General features: G+C 37.0%; 1 protein-coding gene across 6 annotated transcripts in view; it reads right to left on the minus strand.

The window, feature by feature from the left end:
* The window catches only part of SAMD13 (sterile alpha motif domain containing 13), a 49,308-nt gene that overhangs the window by 22,089 nt on the left and 7,462 nt on the right, over positions 1-19,757 (minus strand). For all 6 annotated transcript variants that reach the window (XM_011956125.1, XM_011956131.1, XM_011956127.1 and 3 more), the window contains exon 3: positions 3,087-3,198. In XM_011956125.1, coding sequence (XP_011811515.1) covers positions 3,087-3,198 — 112 coding nt within the window. The remainder of the gene's footprint in view (positions 1-3,086; positions 3,199-19,757) is intronic.

Raw genomic sequence — 19,757 nt, forward strand, 5'->3', positions numbered from 1 at the left:
AGGGCAAAGCTTTCCTGAGGAGAGTTTAAGGAGGCAGCTGTTCTGTTTCTCAGCTGCTGTGACCTTGCATGTACCTGCATGTGTCTTGGAAGGGCCACGTGCTTGGGTTGGAGACGGCCTGCATCTTCTCATCAGGATGATGAGTGGGTGCTAACCAACTAGGTTCATTGCCAGGAAGACCCCAGAGGTAAAATGTTGATGGCCTCTGTAGTGTGTTGATGAAAGAGTAGGTTAACATGGTAGAGGATCCAATTCTCAGTCCTCATGAATATCATAGCAGTGACTTATCTTACCAGCCTAAGCCTGGCCAGTGATTCCCTCCCTGCCCTCCACCTCCTTTAATGGAAAAGGAGAAATGAGATTTGAATCACTGCCAGAGACTAATTCAAGGCAGACTCTTCCCCGACCCAATCACCCTTCCATGATAAGGAAGAAACTCAAGCTTCTGGACCATGCTTGCAAAACTCTGATCCTTTGAGAATTCATTTCTTGGGCTTCCGAGTTGGCAGGTTGAACATAGCAGCAAGACGATGCTCACTTCTCCCTTGAAGGATTTCTGAATGAAATGCTTTAGAAGAGTTTATTCCCGTTATGGTTCCCAGTGTCCATGGGGACAGAATGAGATCATCCATGGGAGAAGGGGCCTGCTCGTGGGCCAGGCTCAGAGTTGGCAGTCCCATTTCTGAGGTACCTCACAGAACCTGGAAGGTCCAGAGAGCATCGTGTGCCCCCAGTCTGGGATGTCTGCCTCCAAGGAGTCTGAGCAAAAGCTCAACCTGCAAAGGGCTTTTGGTCAGCTGGGAATCTGGCCAAGAGACCTTTTAGCTAAGTATTTTTTTTTTGTTAACCATTTACAATACTACTTAAATTTAATTTTAGAAGAGTGCCATTCAATTGCAGTGACACAAATGGACATTGTACCAGTGAAAAACAAAATATGTTCCAACTGATCAGCAGCCTTCCACTTTCCAACCTGAGCAGTATTTTTCCATCACAATTCATAAAAGTTTTTCAAACATTAAGAAAACTCATCAGAGTTTTATAGTAAATACCCATATTCTGAACACCTAGATGTTACAATTAACATTTTCTGTACTTGCTTTACCACAAATATGTCCACATGGTCACCCTTCTATTTAATGGCCAATGCATATTTTCAATGCATTTTAAATTGAGTTGTATATATCAGTATACTTTCCCCCAAATACTTCTGTTTTTATACCACTGTTTAGGTGTTTTTCATAGTTCTTTTCTTTTTGAAGTAAAATTTATATGTTCTATAATGCACAAATCTGAATCATTTGCATATGCCTGTGTATAAGCAAGCAGTGACCCATGCATACCTGAACCCAAGCCTGTATCAAGATACAGAATGTTACCATCACCCAGAAAGTTCCCTCATACTCCTTCCCAGTCATTCTCCATCCCCACCCAGCCAGAGGCAACCACTGTTCTGATTGTTTTTTACTAGTGATTCATGTTCCTGTTCTGGAACCTTATCTAAATGGAACCATTCAGTATGAAATCAGTTATGTAAGGTTTCTCTCAATCGGTAATACGTTTTTGAGACTCAGGCAAATGGTTGTACATAGTCCATTCCTTTTTATTACTGTGGAGTATTCCATTACATGAATATACCACAGTTTGTATATTCATTCCCCCATTGATGTACACCTAGGCTTCAAATTTTTGACCATTGAGATAAAGTTAGTAAGAACAATTTTGCACAAATCTTTTTACAGACATGTGTTTTCATTTCCCTTGGGTAAATACCCAGGAGTGAAACTGCTGCATCATGGGATAGATGTCTGAATGTTTATTTCACATTGTCACCAACAATGAAGGAGTTTCAGTTGCTCCACATCCTCATGAACATTTAATGTTATCAACCTTTCTCATTTTAGCTCTTCTGGTGAGTGTGAAGTAATTTAAGCTGCTATTTTAGCAAGTTTTCCAAATTAGAAAAAAAATACATATGTACAAAGATCAAGTCTGAAGTAAATATGGGTTGAAGGAAATCTAGAAATTGGTGTGTGCAATATTAGAAAAGTTTACCTTGTCCAAACTCAGGCCATACAGCTAACAGTTTGAGAGAATAAACAATGGCTGAAGGGATTTTTCAGTTTTTAATTCTCCCTACAATATTATATTAGAAAAGAAAATGTAATGCTTAGAAAACTGCAGCCTTCATTGATGGAGGAATAGGAATTCTGTGTTTACCCCACAGAACTAGCCTCGTGTGAACCACACTGTGCTGCCTCCACTTGCCTCCTCAGGTCAAAGCCCCTTGAGGACCACCCCTGCAGACCTGGTGCAGCCTGCAACATGGAGCTAAGAATCACCTAGACAATTGGGACGGACTTCTGCCCCTTCCTCCCTCTTTCTGATACCAACCCTGGACCTGAGGGAAAGGAAATCCCATTTTTTGAGCATCAACACTATGCCAGAACCCATCCTAGGCACTGTGCATATATTGGCCGCTAATCCTCACAACAACATCCCTATAGAGTTATTGACAGTCTGATATTATAAATGTGAAACCAAGACTCAGAGAGACATAGTAATGTGCCTAGGGTCACATAGAGATAGAAGAACCAGGATTCGACTATCAATCCTATGCTTTTTCCAGTCTACCTTGCTAAGCACCCAGAAAGCAAATTGCAAAGGGCTTAATAGTTCATTGGGTGCTGAGGCCAGTAGTAGAAGGTGGTGCATGTCTCTTGGTCAGGTTTGTCCCTGCTTTTCCTTTCTTTTCTGTTTTCTGCTTTCTAGTGTGTTTTCATTGAAGGTAGGGCTGATTCACTCCACCCCTCAGTATGATCAGTCTTTCAGAAGACACAGACGTAAATGAGCTTTAGCCTTCTTCTCCACAGTTGCCACTGTCTCCGGCTTTGAGTTTTCCCCTTGCACAAAGGGATAATTCACCTGGAACATCCATTCGCCTTCCCCTCAGTTTCTCAGAGCCTCACTGATTCCTCCCTGCTGTTTGGTCCTCTTCCTCCTCACTCCCTTATGCCCACGGTCAGGAAGGGAGGTAACCATGGGTTCATCACATGTTCATCCCGTCTTTCTCTAGACCAAGTTACCTGTTCCTGAAAAGCACTAGCTTGCTCCTCAAATCCCACGGTTCTGAAATAATTGACGACATCCATCACGGCCCAGTCGGCAGGATCAGGTGGTCTCCCATTTTCCATGGAACTGCAAAACACAAATCCAGACAGTTGTCATGGCAGTGTCTGCACAAGGGTGTGGCCAGGCTCACAGACGGGTCTTCTGGGGCAGGCCTCTCGTGTTTCTTGGGTTCAGATGATGATTACTCTCACTGGCTTAGTCACTGCTAATAAACCATTTGACATTTAATGTAAATTATTTCCTCTGGTTTTTAATCCAGAGACACTGAGAGTGGTCCAGTGACTGCTGGCAGCCCAGAGTATGATATTCATATTTCTGAGTTCAGAACACCTGGCCTTTTACAATATGACCTCAACATACCTCTCTCTCTTCCTGTCTTCCTAACACCTTCCCTAGCCCCAACCCCACACATCTAGGATAAAGCCCTTCCACAATAGGCCAAGTCCTTTCATAGATCTGAGCCTCTGCACATTCTGTCCCAGCCACTTAAAATGCCCCCACACCTGTCTCTATTGGACAAAACTCTACCATTTCTACCAGTACAAAACTACCTCCTTTGAGGCATTTTTCTGGCTCTTCCAAGGGCATGTTTTAGTCATAACCTCCTTTGACTTCTAGAACTTCATTCAAACTCCCATTGTAGCACCTTCCACATTGAATTATACCCTCTGTTTATTGAACAGTCTCTCCCATTAGAGTCGGAGATGCAGGTTGGAGATATGCATTTGAGCCTAGACCATTTATCATTTTATTATTCCTAGTATCAAGAGTGTACTTAGGAACTTAATCCATATTGTTCAAATAAATAAACAGATGACAATCAAGCATTTGTCTGAGAGGGTCTGTGAGTAAGGCTCCTCACTGGATTAGAGAGGAGGGAAAGGATAAGTAGAATAAAGAATGGTAATGACCTGCAGTTACTGGGACTCTGCCTTATTTCTGCACTGGGAGTATTTGTCTCGCTTTCTCTATACCTCATCCAAGATGATTTTCCCAGAGTGTATATCCAATCACACAGCCTAACTTTGCTTTGGAGGTCCTTCAGGACAAAGCCCCTCCTCACCTCTCCAACTAGGAATACACTGGAGAGCAAAACAGACACCACCCTTATTCTTATGGGCCTTACAGTCCTGTGGGGAGTGAACATTGATCAATAATCACACAAGTAAATATACAGCTGCAAGTTATGCTAAATGTTAAGAAGGACAAGCATCACGTACTACGATAGTTTAAGCGATAGGGGAAGCTTTCCCATGGGAGTTTCTTTTCAGGTATGATCTAAAAAGCAGTCAGAAATTAACTGTATGAAGAAGTCACATGAAGAATGTTCCAGGCCCTGTGGCAGAAACACATACAGCCGAGGGAGCCAGGCAGGTCTTGGAGGCCACACTGAGGATTCTGGATATTTGCTAAGAGCAATGAGGAGAACTGAATGGTCCTGTGTAAAGGGGGTGACCTGATCAGATTCACATTTTGAAAGAGAACGCTGGAGAGGAGCCAGTCAACGAGAAGCCTATTGCAGTCATGCAAGCCAGAGATCATGCTTAGACAAGGGTGGTGGTTATGAAAAACGAGAGAAGTGTGTGGATTTAAAAGATAGCTAATGAATAAAATCAGTGTAACTTAGTGCTAGACCAGATATAGAGAATGGAGGGATTAGAAGTGTCATGGAATTGGATGGATGGTGGTAACATCTATCCAGCTGAACATGCTAAATTTGGGGTACTGTCTATACCCAAGTAGAGATTTAATGTGGGCTATAAGTCTAGAGCACAAAGCAGAAGAGTGGGCTAGATACACCTGTGGGAGACAGAGGCATTTAGACAGTAATGGAAATCTTGAGAGAGGAGGAGAAGAGAGCCGGGACTAGAACTAAGCTTGAGAGGTTCAATATTTAGTAGAAGTTGAAAAGATCCAGGTTACTTTTAATGGAAACAAAATTGGCTAGATTTAGGGAGATTCCTGAAGATCTTTAAAGGTCTAAGAGTCAAGGATCCAGCCACCTCATCCCCCAGCATGTTTTGCCCATAGCAGGAACCTAAAATATTTGATTTAAGAAAACAAAATCAACTTCTGTACTAGTTAAAGGGAGTCACTGATCAATGGCACATGTCATCGTTCATTTCTAAACAGCACCTAATTTAAAAACATTTAAAGCCAATACTCTAAATGTCTTCTCTTTTGGACTTAAAGATGGTGAATCTATAACCACTGCATGCCTGTATACACACATACTCATGTGCACACATGCACACACACAATCTTCCTACCATTTAGCAGGCAATATACATCAGGAAGAAAACTATTTTTCACCCTAACATTGTTAAATATTAACTATGTGTTTTTAAATCAATGGTAAATTTTAAAAAAAATTATTTATGTGCTGGAATTTTCCATACACTAGCAACACAAGCAATCGGCAACTGGCACTGAGGACCCTCTTCAAGGTACCACTTTCCTTCCCTCTCTCTTAAGGTGTCTTTGAAGAATGTTTGGAAAGGAGTTCATTGTTCCAACAAGTCTTTACAGTTTTCTAATTAGCTCACTTCTGATAGTGAACACAGAGTCCCATCGAACACACTTTTAAGTGCCCCCAGAAAACATCTGAATTCACTCTCCCTGTGGTTGACTTCAGTTGTCTTTCCTCACCAAAAATAGTTATCAGACCATCACATGTAGCCCCAAACCTAAAATAAAACATTTTAAAAAGAATACTCAATTGTAATAACAAAATATGTTACATTGTAATTTTAAGATGGGAGGCTTTCTTGATTTTTATTCTGGTGGGATATAACATCATGACCTCCATAATTTTGAAATATTATTGAGTATAACAACGCCACAGAGAAGAAAGAGTTGTAAAACTGCTGGCAGTGTACCATGAATAGAAGCAATGTGGAACAGGGCACTCTCTCATTCAGAGGGTAAGGGAATTCACTCAGAAGAAACAGGGGGTTAGAAACCAACCAATACATTTAATGATTGATCTACTTAAGTTTAAAAGCCTGATAGCCCCCCAAAGCCAAATTAACATGGAAAAAAATCACATTAGACTATTGAGATCCTGAGAAGAAAAATCTATCTTCATCTCTGTAGCACCAACGCCTAGCACAGTCTGACCGGTGCACAGTTGATACACAGCAAAATATCACAATGGACTAACAACCAGAGAGCACTTACAACCTAAAATCTGTTTTTCACACGTTACTCAATATCAGCCTCCCACCTCTTTGTGAACTGGCTACTGTAACCTGCTTTTGGGAAACAAAGGCTCAGAAAGGTTAAGAAATGCACCCCAAATCGCATGGTAGATAAAGCTAGGATTGGATTCCAGATACGCTTGACTCCAAGACTATACTTATTCATTGACACAACAGATATTTATTGAAAGTCTGTCTTCTCAGTATTGTGCTAGATGCAGGGTTACAAGGACAGGGAATGCATAGTCCCTGCCCTCAAGGAGCTGGCAATCTGGTGAGGGAGAGCAGATGTGGAAACAGCTAGCTCTGAGGAATACTCGAATCAAGGGGTGAACGAAGTGCGGTTGAGGATGTATGTAAGGGAGGACTGGTTAGTTCAGCCTGCCTAGAACACTTGAAGATTTTCAATGGCAGTTTAAAAAGGCATTTATTGCCCTCAACACACTCTGAGCGGGGCCCCAGAGAGGGGATGGCTTGCAGAGGCATGTCTCCGCAGGCACACACCATCACTTCTAGGTTGCTTGTGTTAATGCACGATGGGTGATTTCACTGAGCTCTTCCAGTGGTTTCAGCAACAGTTTTAAGGAGAAAGCTGGTGATGATCCAAAAATAACATAACAAGGATAGGCCAAGTGGAAGGGTGTGCAGGGCAGGAGCCAGAGTGCCAAAACCAGATAACATTTGACGTGGGAAGGTACTGGAGGATAGATTTAAGCAGCACCATTCTCTGCTAGGAATACATGATGTCTCCCCAAGGACTGGTATTTTGTCCAAATTGAGACACTTAGCTTTAGTTATTTCCTTATAAATGGTCCATTCTCGCCACATCTTTTCTTATGACCTTTGCATGTCAAATTCCAGAAGGAATTTAAATGTCACACTGTTTAAAATACCTGCCAGGTGGTGGTTCCATTGTGGCTGCTAATTTTGCGCTGATAAAATGAAATGGCAGATACAAAAGTGCCATTTTCATTTGATATTTATTATTCACTATCGTCATAGCAAAATGTTTCTTAGAATATAATACATGTTAATATGATAAATAAATATATGAGTATTTTCCAGGCACATAATCTTTAAAATATATATTTTATATACAGCTTTATTATTAAAAATTAGCAAGAAATCTCAGTACTTAATCAAATTATCAATGTTTCCATTTAGCTCAGTCACCTTTTAGTCCTTGTGCATATGGTTAGGTCCATCAAGTATTGATAAAAATTATATCATGCGTGAATAATTCACATAAGGAAATGATTATACCTTAATTAAACAATCACCTCATTTTTAATGAGAGTTAGAGAGACACAACCACGGGGACAAAAATGCAATAATAACAAATTTGGGAGATATATGCAGATCAATTGAGCCTTTATAATGAGGTTTTCATGTTGGCACATCATAATTTTAAGTTCTGGCAGCAAAAGTCTCCATTTTCCTTTGTAAGAAGGTAGGCAGAAAATAGTTGAAACTATTTTCTAGCGTATGTACATTTTATGGTATTTATGATATTACGGATGCTGAGAGTTGGTCAGGCCAAAAGGGTACTCTGGGGAAATGCAATCCACATGTAATATCACAACTCCATTATATTAATCAATTGTATTTCCACTTCAAAGTTCGGAGCAAGTTACTTTAGACACTGGTTAACATATTATGATGATATATTTGTCACATTACTTTTTTTATAAAGCTGATTCTGAATGTTACTTATTTTTACACTCAGCAGTGCACTCTAACTTTGTGCTGCCTAGATATTTATAACTTATTTTCAAAATGAAATTAACCTACTCTTTGCTCATGTCTTAAAACAGCCTCTGGCTAAAAGCAATTTAATTCTGATTCTAATAAATTAATATTGATCTCTTTGCCTATGACATACCTAAGGATGAAGCAACTAAATGAACGTTAGTGTTAGTTCCATTCCTTTCTCCCTCTCCCTTCATGCTAACAAGCAGGGATCTGGCTAAATGGCACGCCCAAAAAGAGAAAGGATGATTGAAAGTTTATGGACAGGACATTTTCCATTTTTAAATATTCAGATAAATAAGAGTTGACTGACTTAGATGCAGCACATCAAAATGATGAAAGCATTGAAAAGGCAAATAATTCATCAAACCTTCTGTATATTCCAAATTCTTTAGCTTAGAGTTCAGATGCTTGATTCAAACCTAATTGGGCAACATCCCAGACTTTTCCATACCCATGACTTTGCTTATGTCAGTCAAACCCTTTCTGTTCAAATTCCAGGGATTAGTCCTGCTCATTATAAAGAGACCAGTTTAATGTCCCCTTAATTTTAACCTGCCTACTATGAGCCCGGCACTTAATAAGCATTGAAAACTCATAGTCTAATCAAGAGGATAATCTCAGGTCAGCTGTGGGAGGAAGAGGGTCATGATGTTTGTTTCCAGCTCTATTCCAAAAAGTGGTTAAGGAACAGGGGAAATAGATGAGTGAAAGAAGGATGGATAGTAAACATGGCAATGTGAGTCAGCCTGTGCTAGGTGTGTGGATGAAAGGATTTGGAGCCCTGAGTCACCAGTAAGACTAGGAGCAGGCACCCCAGACGGATGGAGCATCTTCCTGCAGAATTTCTTTCCTCTGTATAGGTATCTCCCCTCAGGCTAATGGCTTTCCTCTGAAATCATACAGCATTCTCTCCTTGGCATACCTCTGCCTGGAATGTCTTCCCAACCCATCTTTCTGAAATCAAAGGATCTTATAAACAGCCTCTTTTCCTTGTCCTCTTTTTATTTGTACATTCTAGTACAACTAAAATCCCCTAGTGTAAATAAGAACACTCCTTTTTTTTTTTTCTGTCACCCAGGCTGGAGTGAAGTGGTGGGATCTCAGCTTGTTGCAACCTCCGCCTCCCAGGTTCAAGCGATTCTCCTGCCTCAGCCTCCCAAGTAGCTGGGACTACAGGTGCATGCCACCACATCTGGCTAATTTTTGTATTATTAGTAGACACAGGGTTTCACCATGTTGGCCAGGGTGGTCTTGATCTCCTGATCTCAGATCCACCTGCCTTGGCCTCCCAAAGTGCTGGGGTTACAGGTGTGAGCCATCGTGCCTGGCCAAGAACACTGCTTTCAAGCAGACTCAATGAGTAATTTTTATTCACTATCAGATACAATTCATGCCAAACACAAACATAAACATTTCATATCCTAATCATTAATACTAAACACAACAGTCTAGAGACTACCTGAAGAACTTTTCCTCCCTGCTCTGAGCCACAGCACAATGGTCTTTGTTCCAAAGGATTTGGGTGTGGCTTCATTGCTTAGACAAACTTGGTTTTTCTTCTGTAGGGATCTCAGCAGCAAGACAGAAACTATATAAAAAAAACAGCAGTCCTTGAGGGCTGACAATGTATAAAAGATATATAGTCAATGTCTGTGAATTCTGCTGGCATTGATTGAAACTCCTTTTGTTTTCACATTTAAAATATGATGTCTTAATATGCTTAACTGACTCTATAGTTTTATGTATTTTACTCTTTTGAAATGTACACTTCAAGGCAGGTATTTACAATGGAAAAAATAGTATAACTCAAAATAATAAACAGACTCAATTCTTAACCCATTATCATTTAATCGAAGGGAATAATCAAAGACTTATTTATCATAAGACCATATATCAGAATGAACAGATAACTATAACATATCAAGGAATGAATTTTACCTTCAGTAAGAAAAATAAAATAGTGCCATTTACAAGTATCATTATTAATTCCCATATATTATCAATATTCAAGAAAACATTCAACAAAGAAACAGTGAATTTGAACAACACTGTAGACCAAGTGACCCTAACAGACATATACAGAACATTCAACCCAACAACTGCAGAATATACATTTCTTTTCAAGCATACATGGAATATTCTCCAGTATAGATCACATATTAGGTTACAAAACAATTTTTAACAAATATATAATTAATGAAATCATACAAAATATCTTTTTTGGCTGCAATGGAATGAAACTAGAAATCAATGGCAGAAGGAAAATTGAAAAATTCACAAATACATGAAAATTAAACAACACACTTTTGAATAACCAATAGGTCAAATAAATGAAAAGTGAAATTGGAACATATCTTGAGACAAATAAAAACAAAAACACAATATATCAAAGCTTATGAAATGAAACAGAAGCAGTATTAAGAGGGAAGTTTCTAGTCACAAATACCTACATTAAAAAAAGAAAGATATCAAACAACCTAAACTTTCTACCTAAAGAAATTAGACAAAGAAGTAAAATAGAGAATAGAAAAACAGTAAGAAAAAATCAACTCAGACTCGGGCTTTTGAAAAGATAAACAAAACTGACAAACCTTTAGCTAGGCTAAGAGAAAAAGAGAGTGAAGACTCAAATAAATAAAACCAGAAATGAAAAGACATTACAACTGATGCTACAGAAATGAAAAAGGTCATATAGACTACTATAAACAATTATAGGTCTACAAACTGGATAACCTAGAAGAAATAGGTCCCTGGAAGCATACAACCCACCAGCCTGAATCATGAAGAAATAGAAAATCCAAGCAGATCTATCTGTAAGGAGATTAAATCAGTAGTATAAAACCTTCCATAAAAGAAAAGCCCAGGATTAGACGGCTTCATTGGAGAATTTTACCAAACATTTAAGGAAGAATGAATGCCAATCCTCAAATTTTTCCAAATAACTGAAGAGGAGGGAACATTTCTGAACTTTTTTTTATGAGGCCGGTATTACCCTCCTACCAAGCCAGATAAAGACACAGAAAAAAAGAAAATTATAGGCCAATATCCCTGATTAAATATAGATGTAAAAATCCTCAACAAAATACCAGGAAACAGAATTCAACAGTACGTTAAAAAGATCATTTGCCATGACCTAGTGGGATTTATTCCTAGGATGGCACAACATACGAAAATCAATTAATGTGACATATCACATTTACAGAATGAAGGATAAAAATCACACGATCATCTAAGATAAAAAAGTGTTTGATAAAATTCAAAATCCTTTCATGTTAAAAAAAAAAATCTCAACAAAGTAGTGATAGAGGGAAATTACCTTAACCTAATAAAGGCTATCTATGAAAAGGCTATAGTTAACATCATACTCAAAGGTGAAAAACTGAAAACTTTTCTATGAAGATCAGGAACTAGGCAAGGATGCCCATTCTTGCCACTTTTATTCAACATAGGATTGGAAATCCTAGCCAGAGCAATTAGGCAAGACAAAGAAATAAATAGCCACCAAATCGAAAAGAAAGAAGTAAAACTGTCCTTACATTTACAGATTATATGATCTTAAATAGAGAAAACCCTAAAGACTCCACAAAAAAAAACCTGTGAGAATGAATAAACAAATTCAGCAAAGTTGCAGGATACAAAAATCAACATACAAAAATCAGTTGCATGTCTATACAATGATAATTAACTATCTGCAAAAGAAATTGGGAAAACAATACCAATTACAATTACATCATACTTAGGAATAGTCTTAACTAAGGAAGTGAAAGACATTCGTACTAAAAACTAGGAGACATTGATGAAAGTAATTAAAGGAGACATAAACAAATGTAAAGACATCTCAAGTTCATGGATGGAAGATTTAATATTATTATAATTTACATATGACCCAAAGCAATCCACAGATTCAATGCAATCCCCATCAAAATCCTAATGATATTTTTACAGAAATAGAAAAAAAATTCTAACATCCATATCGAACCAGAAAAGATCTTGAATAGCCAAAACAATCTTGAAAAAGAACAAGGTTGGAGGCAACACACTTTCTGATTTCAAAATATATTACAAAGCAACAGTGATTTAAACAGTATGACAATGGCGTAAAGATTGACATGTAGATTAATGGAACAGAACAGAGAGCCCAGAAATACATCCATGGATATATGGTCAAATCATCTTTGACTGGAATGCCGAGAATACAAAATGGGGAAGGGAGAGTCTCTTCAACTAATGGTTTTGGGGAAACTGGATATCCACATGCAAAAGAATAAAATTGGATTATATTTTACCATACACAAAATATCAACTCAAGATGGATTAAAGACTTAAACATAAGACTTGAAACTGTAAAATATCTAAAAGAAAACACAGGTGGAAAACTTCAAGACATTAGTTTGGCAATAGTTTCATGGATATGACACCAAAAGCATAGGCAACAAAAGCAAAAATAGACAAGCAGCGCTATATAAAACTAAAAAGCTTCTATACAGCCAGGGAAATAATAGTGTAAAAAGGAAACCTATGAAATGAGAGAAAATACTTGCAAACTATGTATCTGATAAGAGGTTACTTTCTAAAATATGTAAGGAATTCTTACAATTCTATAGCAAAAAAACTAATAACCCAATTTGAAAAAATGGTTAAAGGTCATAATAGATATCTCTCAAAAGAAGAAACACAAACAGCCAATATGTACATATACGAAAAGAGGTTCAAAATCACCAATCATCAAGGAAATGCAAATCAATGCAACAATGAGATATCATCTCACACCTCTTAGGATACTATTATCAAAACAACAATGACAAATGTTGGCAAGGATGTGAATAAATCATAACCTTTGCATACTGTTGGTAGAAAAGGTAGAAATGCAGAATGGGGAAGCTGCTACGGAACTGTAGATTCCTCAAGAAATTAAATATTGAACTACTAGGTGATCTAGCAACCCACTTCAGAGTATTTATCCAAAGGAATTGCAATCAGGAACTCAAAGAGATATTAGCACTCCCATATTCACTGCAGCGCTATTCACCAAGATACGGAAACAACTGAAATGTCCATTGACAGATAAATGAATTTGAAAAATACAGTGTAATAGCTGGGCTTGGTGGCTCATGCCAATAATTCCAACTACTTGGGAGGCTGAAATGAGAAGATCCCTTGAATCAGGAATTTGAGACCAGCCTGAGCAACATAGGGAGACCCACCTCAAAAAAGAAATGCTGTACATACTTACAATGGCATACTATTTAACCTTAAAAAAGAAGGAAATCCTTACATTTTCAACAAAATGAATGAACCTTGAGAACATTAAGTGAAATAACCAAGTCAAAGAAGGCAAAATATTGCATGATTTCACTTATATGAGGTATCTAAAATAAACTCATAGAAGCAAAGAATAGAATGGTGGTTGGCAGAGGCTAAGGGAAGGGGGAAAGGGGATGTTGATAATCAACAGGTATAAAACTTCTGCCTGGAAGATGGATACGTTTTAGAGATCTGCTGTACAACATTGTGCCTACAGATAATAATACTGTATCGTAGACTTAAAAATCTGTTAAGAGTGTAGAACCCCATAGTAAATGTTCTTACCACATTAAAAAAGACAGTGAAAAAAAAGAAAGAAGGAAGGAAAGAAAAAGAAAGCGAGCGAGAGAGAAAGGATGGAAGGAAGGAAGGAAGGGAGGGAGGGAGGGAAGAACCATAGCACACTCTAACTTATCTTATCATATGCATCTGGAAAAGGGTTTACAACATCAGATCCTGGCTAGAAAGGTCACTTTTCAGGTTTGAATTATTGGCTCAGTTTGCTTCTTTCTTTTCATTTTCTGACAGACTGTTAAGAGATATTTAATAACTAGACACTTACAATGTCTTGGGAGTTAATACTTTCCCTGGCTTTTAGGATACAACATCTTACCATCATGATCACAGCTGCACCCCCACCCCACCCCCACCCCTTTCCACATTGCTGTTTTTTGGGAAGAAGAGCATTCCAGGAACCATCGCACATTCAGGTAGGGTCAAGGCAGTGAGGTTGTGGGGACTGGGAAGAGTGGACAGAACAGACGAAAGTGTGCCTGATGGAGAGATCACGCAGAAACTACCTAGCAAGCTGAATAAAATCCCCTCACTGCTTTCAAAGAAGATACATCTGAGGCTTGATAATTATTTATGCTCTATACTACAAGAGGATAGGCTTAGGAGTAAATAAACAAATGCTGAAGTCAGTGATCAGGCACATAGTTACTTCAGTCGGTTTCCCATTCCTTTTTTCATGAGAAGCCAGACCAGGCTTCCGGGCAAACAATCAAGGACCTGTGAGGTTTTTTATTCATTTCTGGATGTGACTGCTTCCCATGGAGATGCAGACCTGACTGACCTGTAGATTGCTGTACATGTATGCATGGTGGGACGTTTTTTTAATGAGCTAATAGTAGCTGTTGTTTTATTATTGTTATATGAAAAGTTCTCTTTTCTACAATGTTTTATACAAGTTCTTTTAACTCTACAATGAAGTCAGAGTTTTGAAACTCTAGCAATACCATAGTAATTTCTAAGTCTACCTTAATATTTTAGTTCTGTCATTCACTTTCTAATCATCTAATTCACACGAGCAAAAATGGTAATTTCTTTAACATAATACACAGCTTAACAGGTATACAGTTAGGTTTCAGAGAGGGCTATTTCAAAAGTAATTATTTCACAGTTAGTTCAAAGCCTTACAACATTCATTACCAAGAAAAAAAAGCATCATATTACTAATTATGACAGGAATGTTAGTTCTAAAATTTTTTTTAAATGCCTTTGCTTCAAAATGAAACAACACAGTGAACACAAAGGCAGAGGAATATGGTGAAGACGCATGTGCAAGAAAAGAAGTGGCTTTAATAAGAAATGGCTTGCTTTGAAAGTCCTTGCTAAGCTTCATCACTGGGAACTTTCTACTGCAGTAGGTCTTCTCCACTGAGGGGCTTGGGGGCATGGTGGTGGTAGGGAAATAAACTGCTTCCTGTTGAAAAGGAACTTACTACATGCATGTGTCATGTGGAAACATCGATTCCTTCTCCCATCCTAGGATAAAATGAAAAAGGGGGAAAAAGATATTTTTCATCTGAAAAAGGGAGAAAGACTAAGCAAATGGGAAAAAAAAAATTGAATTCTCATGATTTGAACAGATACACGTTAAATACATGGATTAAAAAATTTTTAGTCTAAATTCTAACATGAATCTAACATGGCCAAACATAGATCAATGATAAGAGTGTGTCATGAACCAACGTTTATAATTAATCCCAAATCTGTGTATCTGAAATCCACAAAAAGAGAATACTATGATCCCATTTGTTCGATAAAAGCCTATTTGTATGTGTGTTTTGAATATATGTATACATTTTTGTGTGTGCTCCCATATACGTGTACATTCCTAGTGCATGGGAATATATGTATATATTCTTGAATTATGTGTACATGTGGATACATACAGTATGTGTACAAAAACTGCCAAAAAGGATATCTCAACTATTCAGATGGCTCCATCTTAGTTATTTAGGTAGCTATTTTAAAAAATGAAATAAATACTCATGGACTTACTAGGCAAAATACAATCTGGAATCTTAATAATAATCACATCTATCTACATGATTCAGAGCTCCCCATTCATGCTCTCCCCACCTGAGTGAATCATCACCCTCAACCTCATGTTCATATAACCTTTCCCCTGATGCAAGAATTTAGTCTGGGTATACACCTGTGCTTTTCAATATGATAGCAGCTAGTCCCATGTGGCTACTGAGCATTTAAAATGTGATTGAGGAACTAAGTTTTAAATTTAATTTAGTTTAAATGTAAAAACTTGAAGTGGTACAAAATATGTTTATGTTAAACACAATTCCATTGTTTTGCCTACATTTTAATTGAACTGTTCCATCCTATAGGGTACTATGGTTGAAGTTCTCATGGTGGGTGCATGTGTCCTTTCTGGTAGTACATCCCCTGTTTGATTGGTATCAGAGATTGATTCAGTTCAAATTAATTTTTTCCTATTCACCCAGGTAACACTGTAATGTGTTTGCTGAATGCTTATGGACAGCAGGAGTTATGTATATTTCTATATTGTAACTGGTAATTAAATTGAAATTATTATTATTATTTTAATTATTATATAATTAAATATTTTTAGTTAAAAATAAGCACAGTTAAATTTTAAAATCTAAAAAGAAAGCAGAATTGAGAGGAGATGCAGAAACTAGTAACATACAATAAAGAAAAAAGGGACCGAAAGAAGGTATGTTGGAAATTTCATGATGAATAGCAATTGCAATTTGTTAGAAGATAGCAAGAGAAAGAAAATGCTGTTTGTCGTGTAAAAAAAGGTAAAGATAATATGATTTAAAACAGAATCTGAGCTTATGACTTTGTTTAGCTATAAATGGCTTGGATCTTTACATAGACAAACAATTTTTCAGTGGACATATGGTTATTTCAGTTACAGAAATTTTGCTAGAATATTATCAGAAAAGACTCAACAGGTATTATCACAAAATGTAAAAGATTTTCCAATCAAGCAACCAAACAATTGCCTGAAGAATACAAGGTCTTTCTAACCAAACCTAAGACCAACCGATTCAAAATGTAAAAAGCCATTAAAACTTTAGTTTTAGATGAAAGTACAACATAAAGACACTGCCTAATTAATCCTTGAGGTATGCTGCATCTCAGAAGACTTCCTAATTTATAAAGGAACGTCAATTTACAACTTGAAAAACTAAATTCATGGTTTAGATATTTTTGAATCTTTTATCTCTGTCAAAGAATTTTAGCTAGATATACAAAAATCAAATTCTATCCAGATGGATGGTGCTCCAGCAATGCTAGTTTTTTAAAAAATCTGAATTTTAAAAATTGGAATTTATTGTAATTTTAAAACAAAAGACTGATGTTTTCTTACTGCTTCATTCCACTGTATGATATCTATGTTTCATTTTCTGAAGCAGACTCTTGAAAAGTGTTACAGATACTACTGTTGAATTGTTCAGCATATATTTGCAAATGCTATGGATCAATGCCTGTTAATGCAACTGTTAAAAGAAATAGAAGACAATGAATGTAATAATCTGTGTTCTTTGCCAATGCTTGTTGACTAATAGAAAAGATTCACAAAGATTTGCTCTACTGTTCAAGATTTTACTGAAACAAAAGGAATGCTTGTCAAATATTATTGTTGTTATTATTATTATTATTTTAGGCAGTCTTGCTCTGTTGCCCAGGCTGGAGTGCAGTGGCACGATCTCAGCTCAATGTAACCTCTGCCTCCTGGGTTCAAGCAATTCTACCTCAGCCTCCCAAGTAGCTGGGATTGCAGGTGCCCACCATCATGCCTGGCTAATTTTTGTATTTTTAGTAGAGATGGCGCTTCACCATGTTGGCCAGGCTGGCCTCGAACTCCTGACCTCAAGTGATCTGCCTGCCTTGGCCTCCCAAAGTGCTGGGATTACAGGTATGGGCCACCGCGCCTGGCCAAATATTCAAAAATTAAAGACAAAAACGACTGAGTAACTTTGATATCACACTGCATATGAAACAGCTAAATTTGAAGTTCCAAGGAAATGAAAAGCTGATTTGTGATCTAGCTAAAGAGGAACAAAATTTTAGGCTAAAATTGCAGCTTTTCAGAGTGCAATACAATATACAATAATAATTTCATACATTTTCTAACATGAATAAACTTCAAGAAAATTTGCAGATTTATTTAAATTGATAAGATTATTGTTGCTTATCAATTTATGCAAAACCTCTTTGAATTCAATGTTGGTAATACTGACGTGTGTTAGTAAATTGATTTAACTTGAACAGACATAGTTTTGAAATCAATATGCTTTTGCTTCAAAGTCAAATCAAGACAAATCAGTTGTGTCAATGTGGATGTAAATATTGTAAGAAAATAATTTCTCACATAATTCAGTTTTTGGAAAACTTTTAAATATGTTTGGAATTATTTGGGTATGTGATCCTACCTTTTGAACTGTAAATTTTAGGAAATATAAATGCAGATTAAATATGTCCAATGAAATGTTTATGTCCAAAATGAGAGATACTGTAAGTCAAGCTTGTCCAACCTGTGGCCCACGGGTTCCATGTGGCCTAGGATGGCTTTGACTGTGGCCCAACACAAATTCGCAAACTTTCTTAAAACATTATGAGATTTTTTTGTCCTCCTCAGTTATTGTTAGTGGTAGTGTATTTCATCTGTGGCCAAAGACAATTCTTCTTCCAGTGTGGCCCAGAGAAGCCAAAAGTTTGTAGCCCCCTGCTCTAAGTGTAAAGTACACAACAGATTTAGGAAATTTAGTGCAAAAATGTAAAATATTTCATTGATAATGTCATGTTGATTACATGTTAAAGTGATATAATGAGTTAAATAAAATATATTATTAAAATGTATTTTACCTATTTAAATGTGGCCACTAGGAAACTGAAAATTACATATGGGGCTCAGATTTTATTTCTGTTGGACAGCACTGACTGATACATATATCCAGAAACTGAATTATTAATGTATAAAATATTCCACTGTTTAACACTAGAAAAAGTACCAAACTGTTCTGCAAAGCTGCCCTATCAGTTAATATTCCTACTAGCATTGTATCCTATCCATATCTTCACTAATGATTAGAATTGCCTCGTTTTAAAACTTTTGCCAAGTTAATGGGTACGTCATTATGATCTTAATTTGCATTTTTTTGTCACTAGTGGTACTAAACATCTCTTCATATGTTAATTGGCCATATATATTTCCTCTTCTGTGAAACGTTTGCTCACGTTTTGGCCATTTTTCTTTGGTATTTTTCTGTTTGCGCTTTTCTTACTGATTTATTGGTTATTACTATTGAAGACCCTGAATATAAAATTAAATATAAGATTCACTTACTCTTCCGTCTCAGAATGTGTGATCTGCCCACTTTGGCCTCCCAAAGTACTGGGATTATAGGTGTGAACCACCATACCCAGCTCACCACTTTTTTCAGCTTTTCACTGCAGATTCTAGTCAGTGTAATAAAGTAGGAGAAAGAAATACAAGGCATTCAGATTGGGAAGGAGGAAGTAAAACTGTCTTTATTCACAAGACATAAGACATAATTGTCTATGTTACAAAATGTGGTGTAATCTACTAAAAAGCTACTAGTAGTAATAAGTGAGTTTAGTAAGGTTGTGGCATATAAGATCAATATAAAAAATCAATTGTATTTGTATATGTTAAGATAATTGAAAATTCAAATTAGAAAAGCAGTATCACTTAAAATAGCATCAAAAACATGAAATGTTAGGGATGCATCTGGCAAAAAGGTGCAAGATCTTCACAGTGAAATCTACACAATATTGTTGAGAGAAATTAAAGAAGACCTAAGCAAATGGAGAAAAATACTGTGTTCATTTGTTGGAAGACACAATATTGTTAAAATACCAACTCTCTCCAAATTGATATATAATTCAATGCAATGCCAATCAAAATGTCAACAGATTTTCAAAAAAAAAATTGGTGGAAACTGACAAGCTAATTCTAAAATTCATATTGAAATGTACAGAGGCAAAACACCCTTGAAAAAGAACAAAGTTGGATGGCTAACACTACCTGATTTCAAGTTACATTTATCAAAACAGTGTTGTATTGGCATA

Source organism: Colobus angolensis, unplaced genomic scaffold (genome assembly GCF_000951035.1).
Source record: "Colobus angolensis palliatus isolate OR3802 unplaced genomic scaffold, Cang.pa_1.0 Scaffold41, whole genome shotgun sequence".
In the NCBI taxonomy this organism is placed as follows: domain Eukaryota; kingdom Metazoa; phylum Chordata; class Mammalia; order Primates; family Cercopithecidae; genus Colobus; species Colobus angolensis.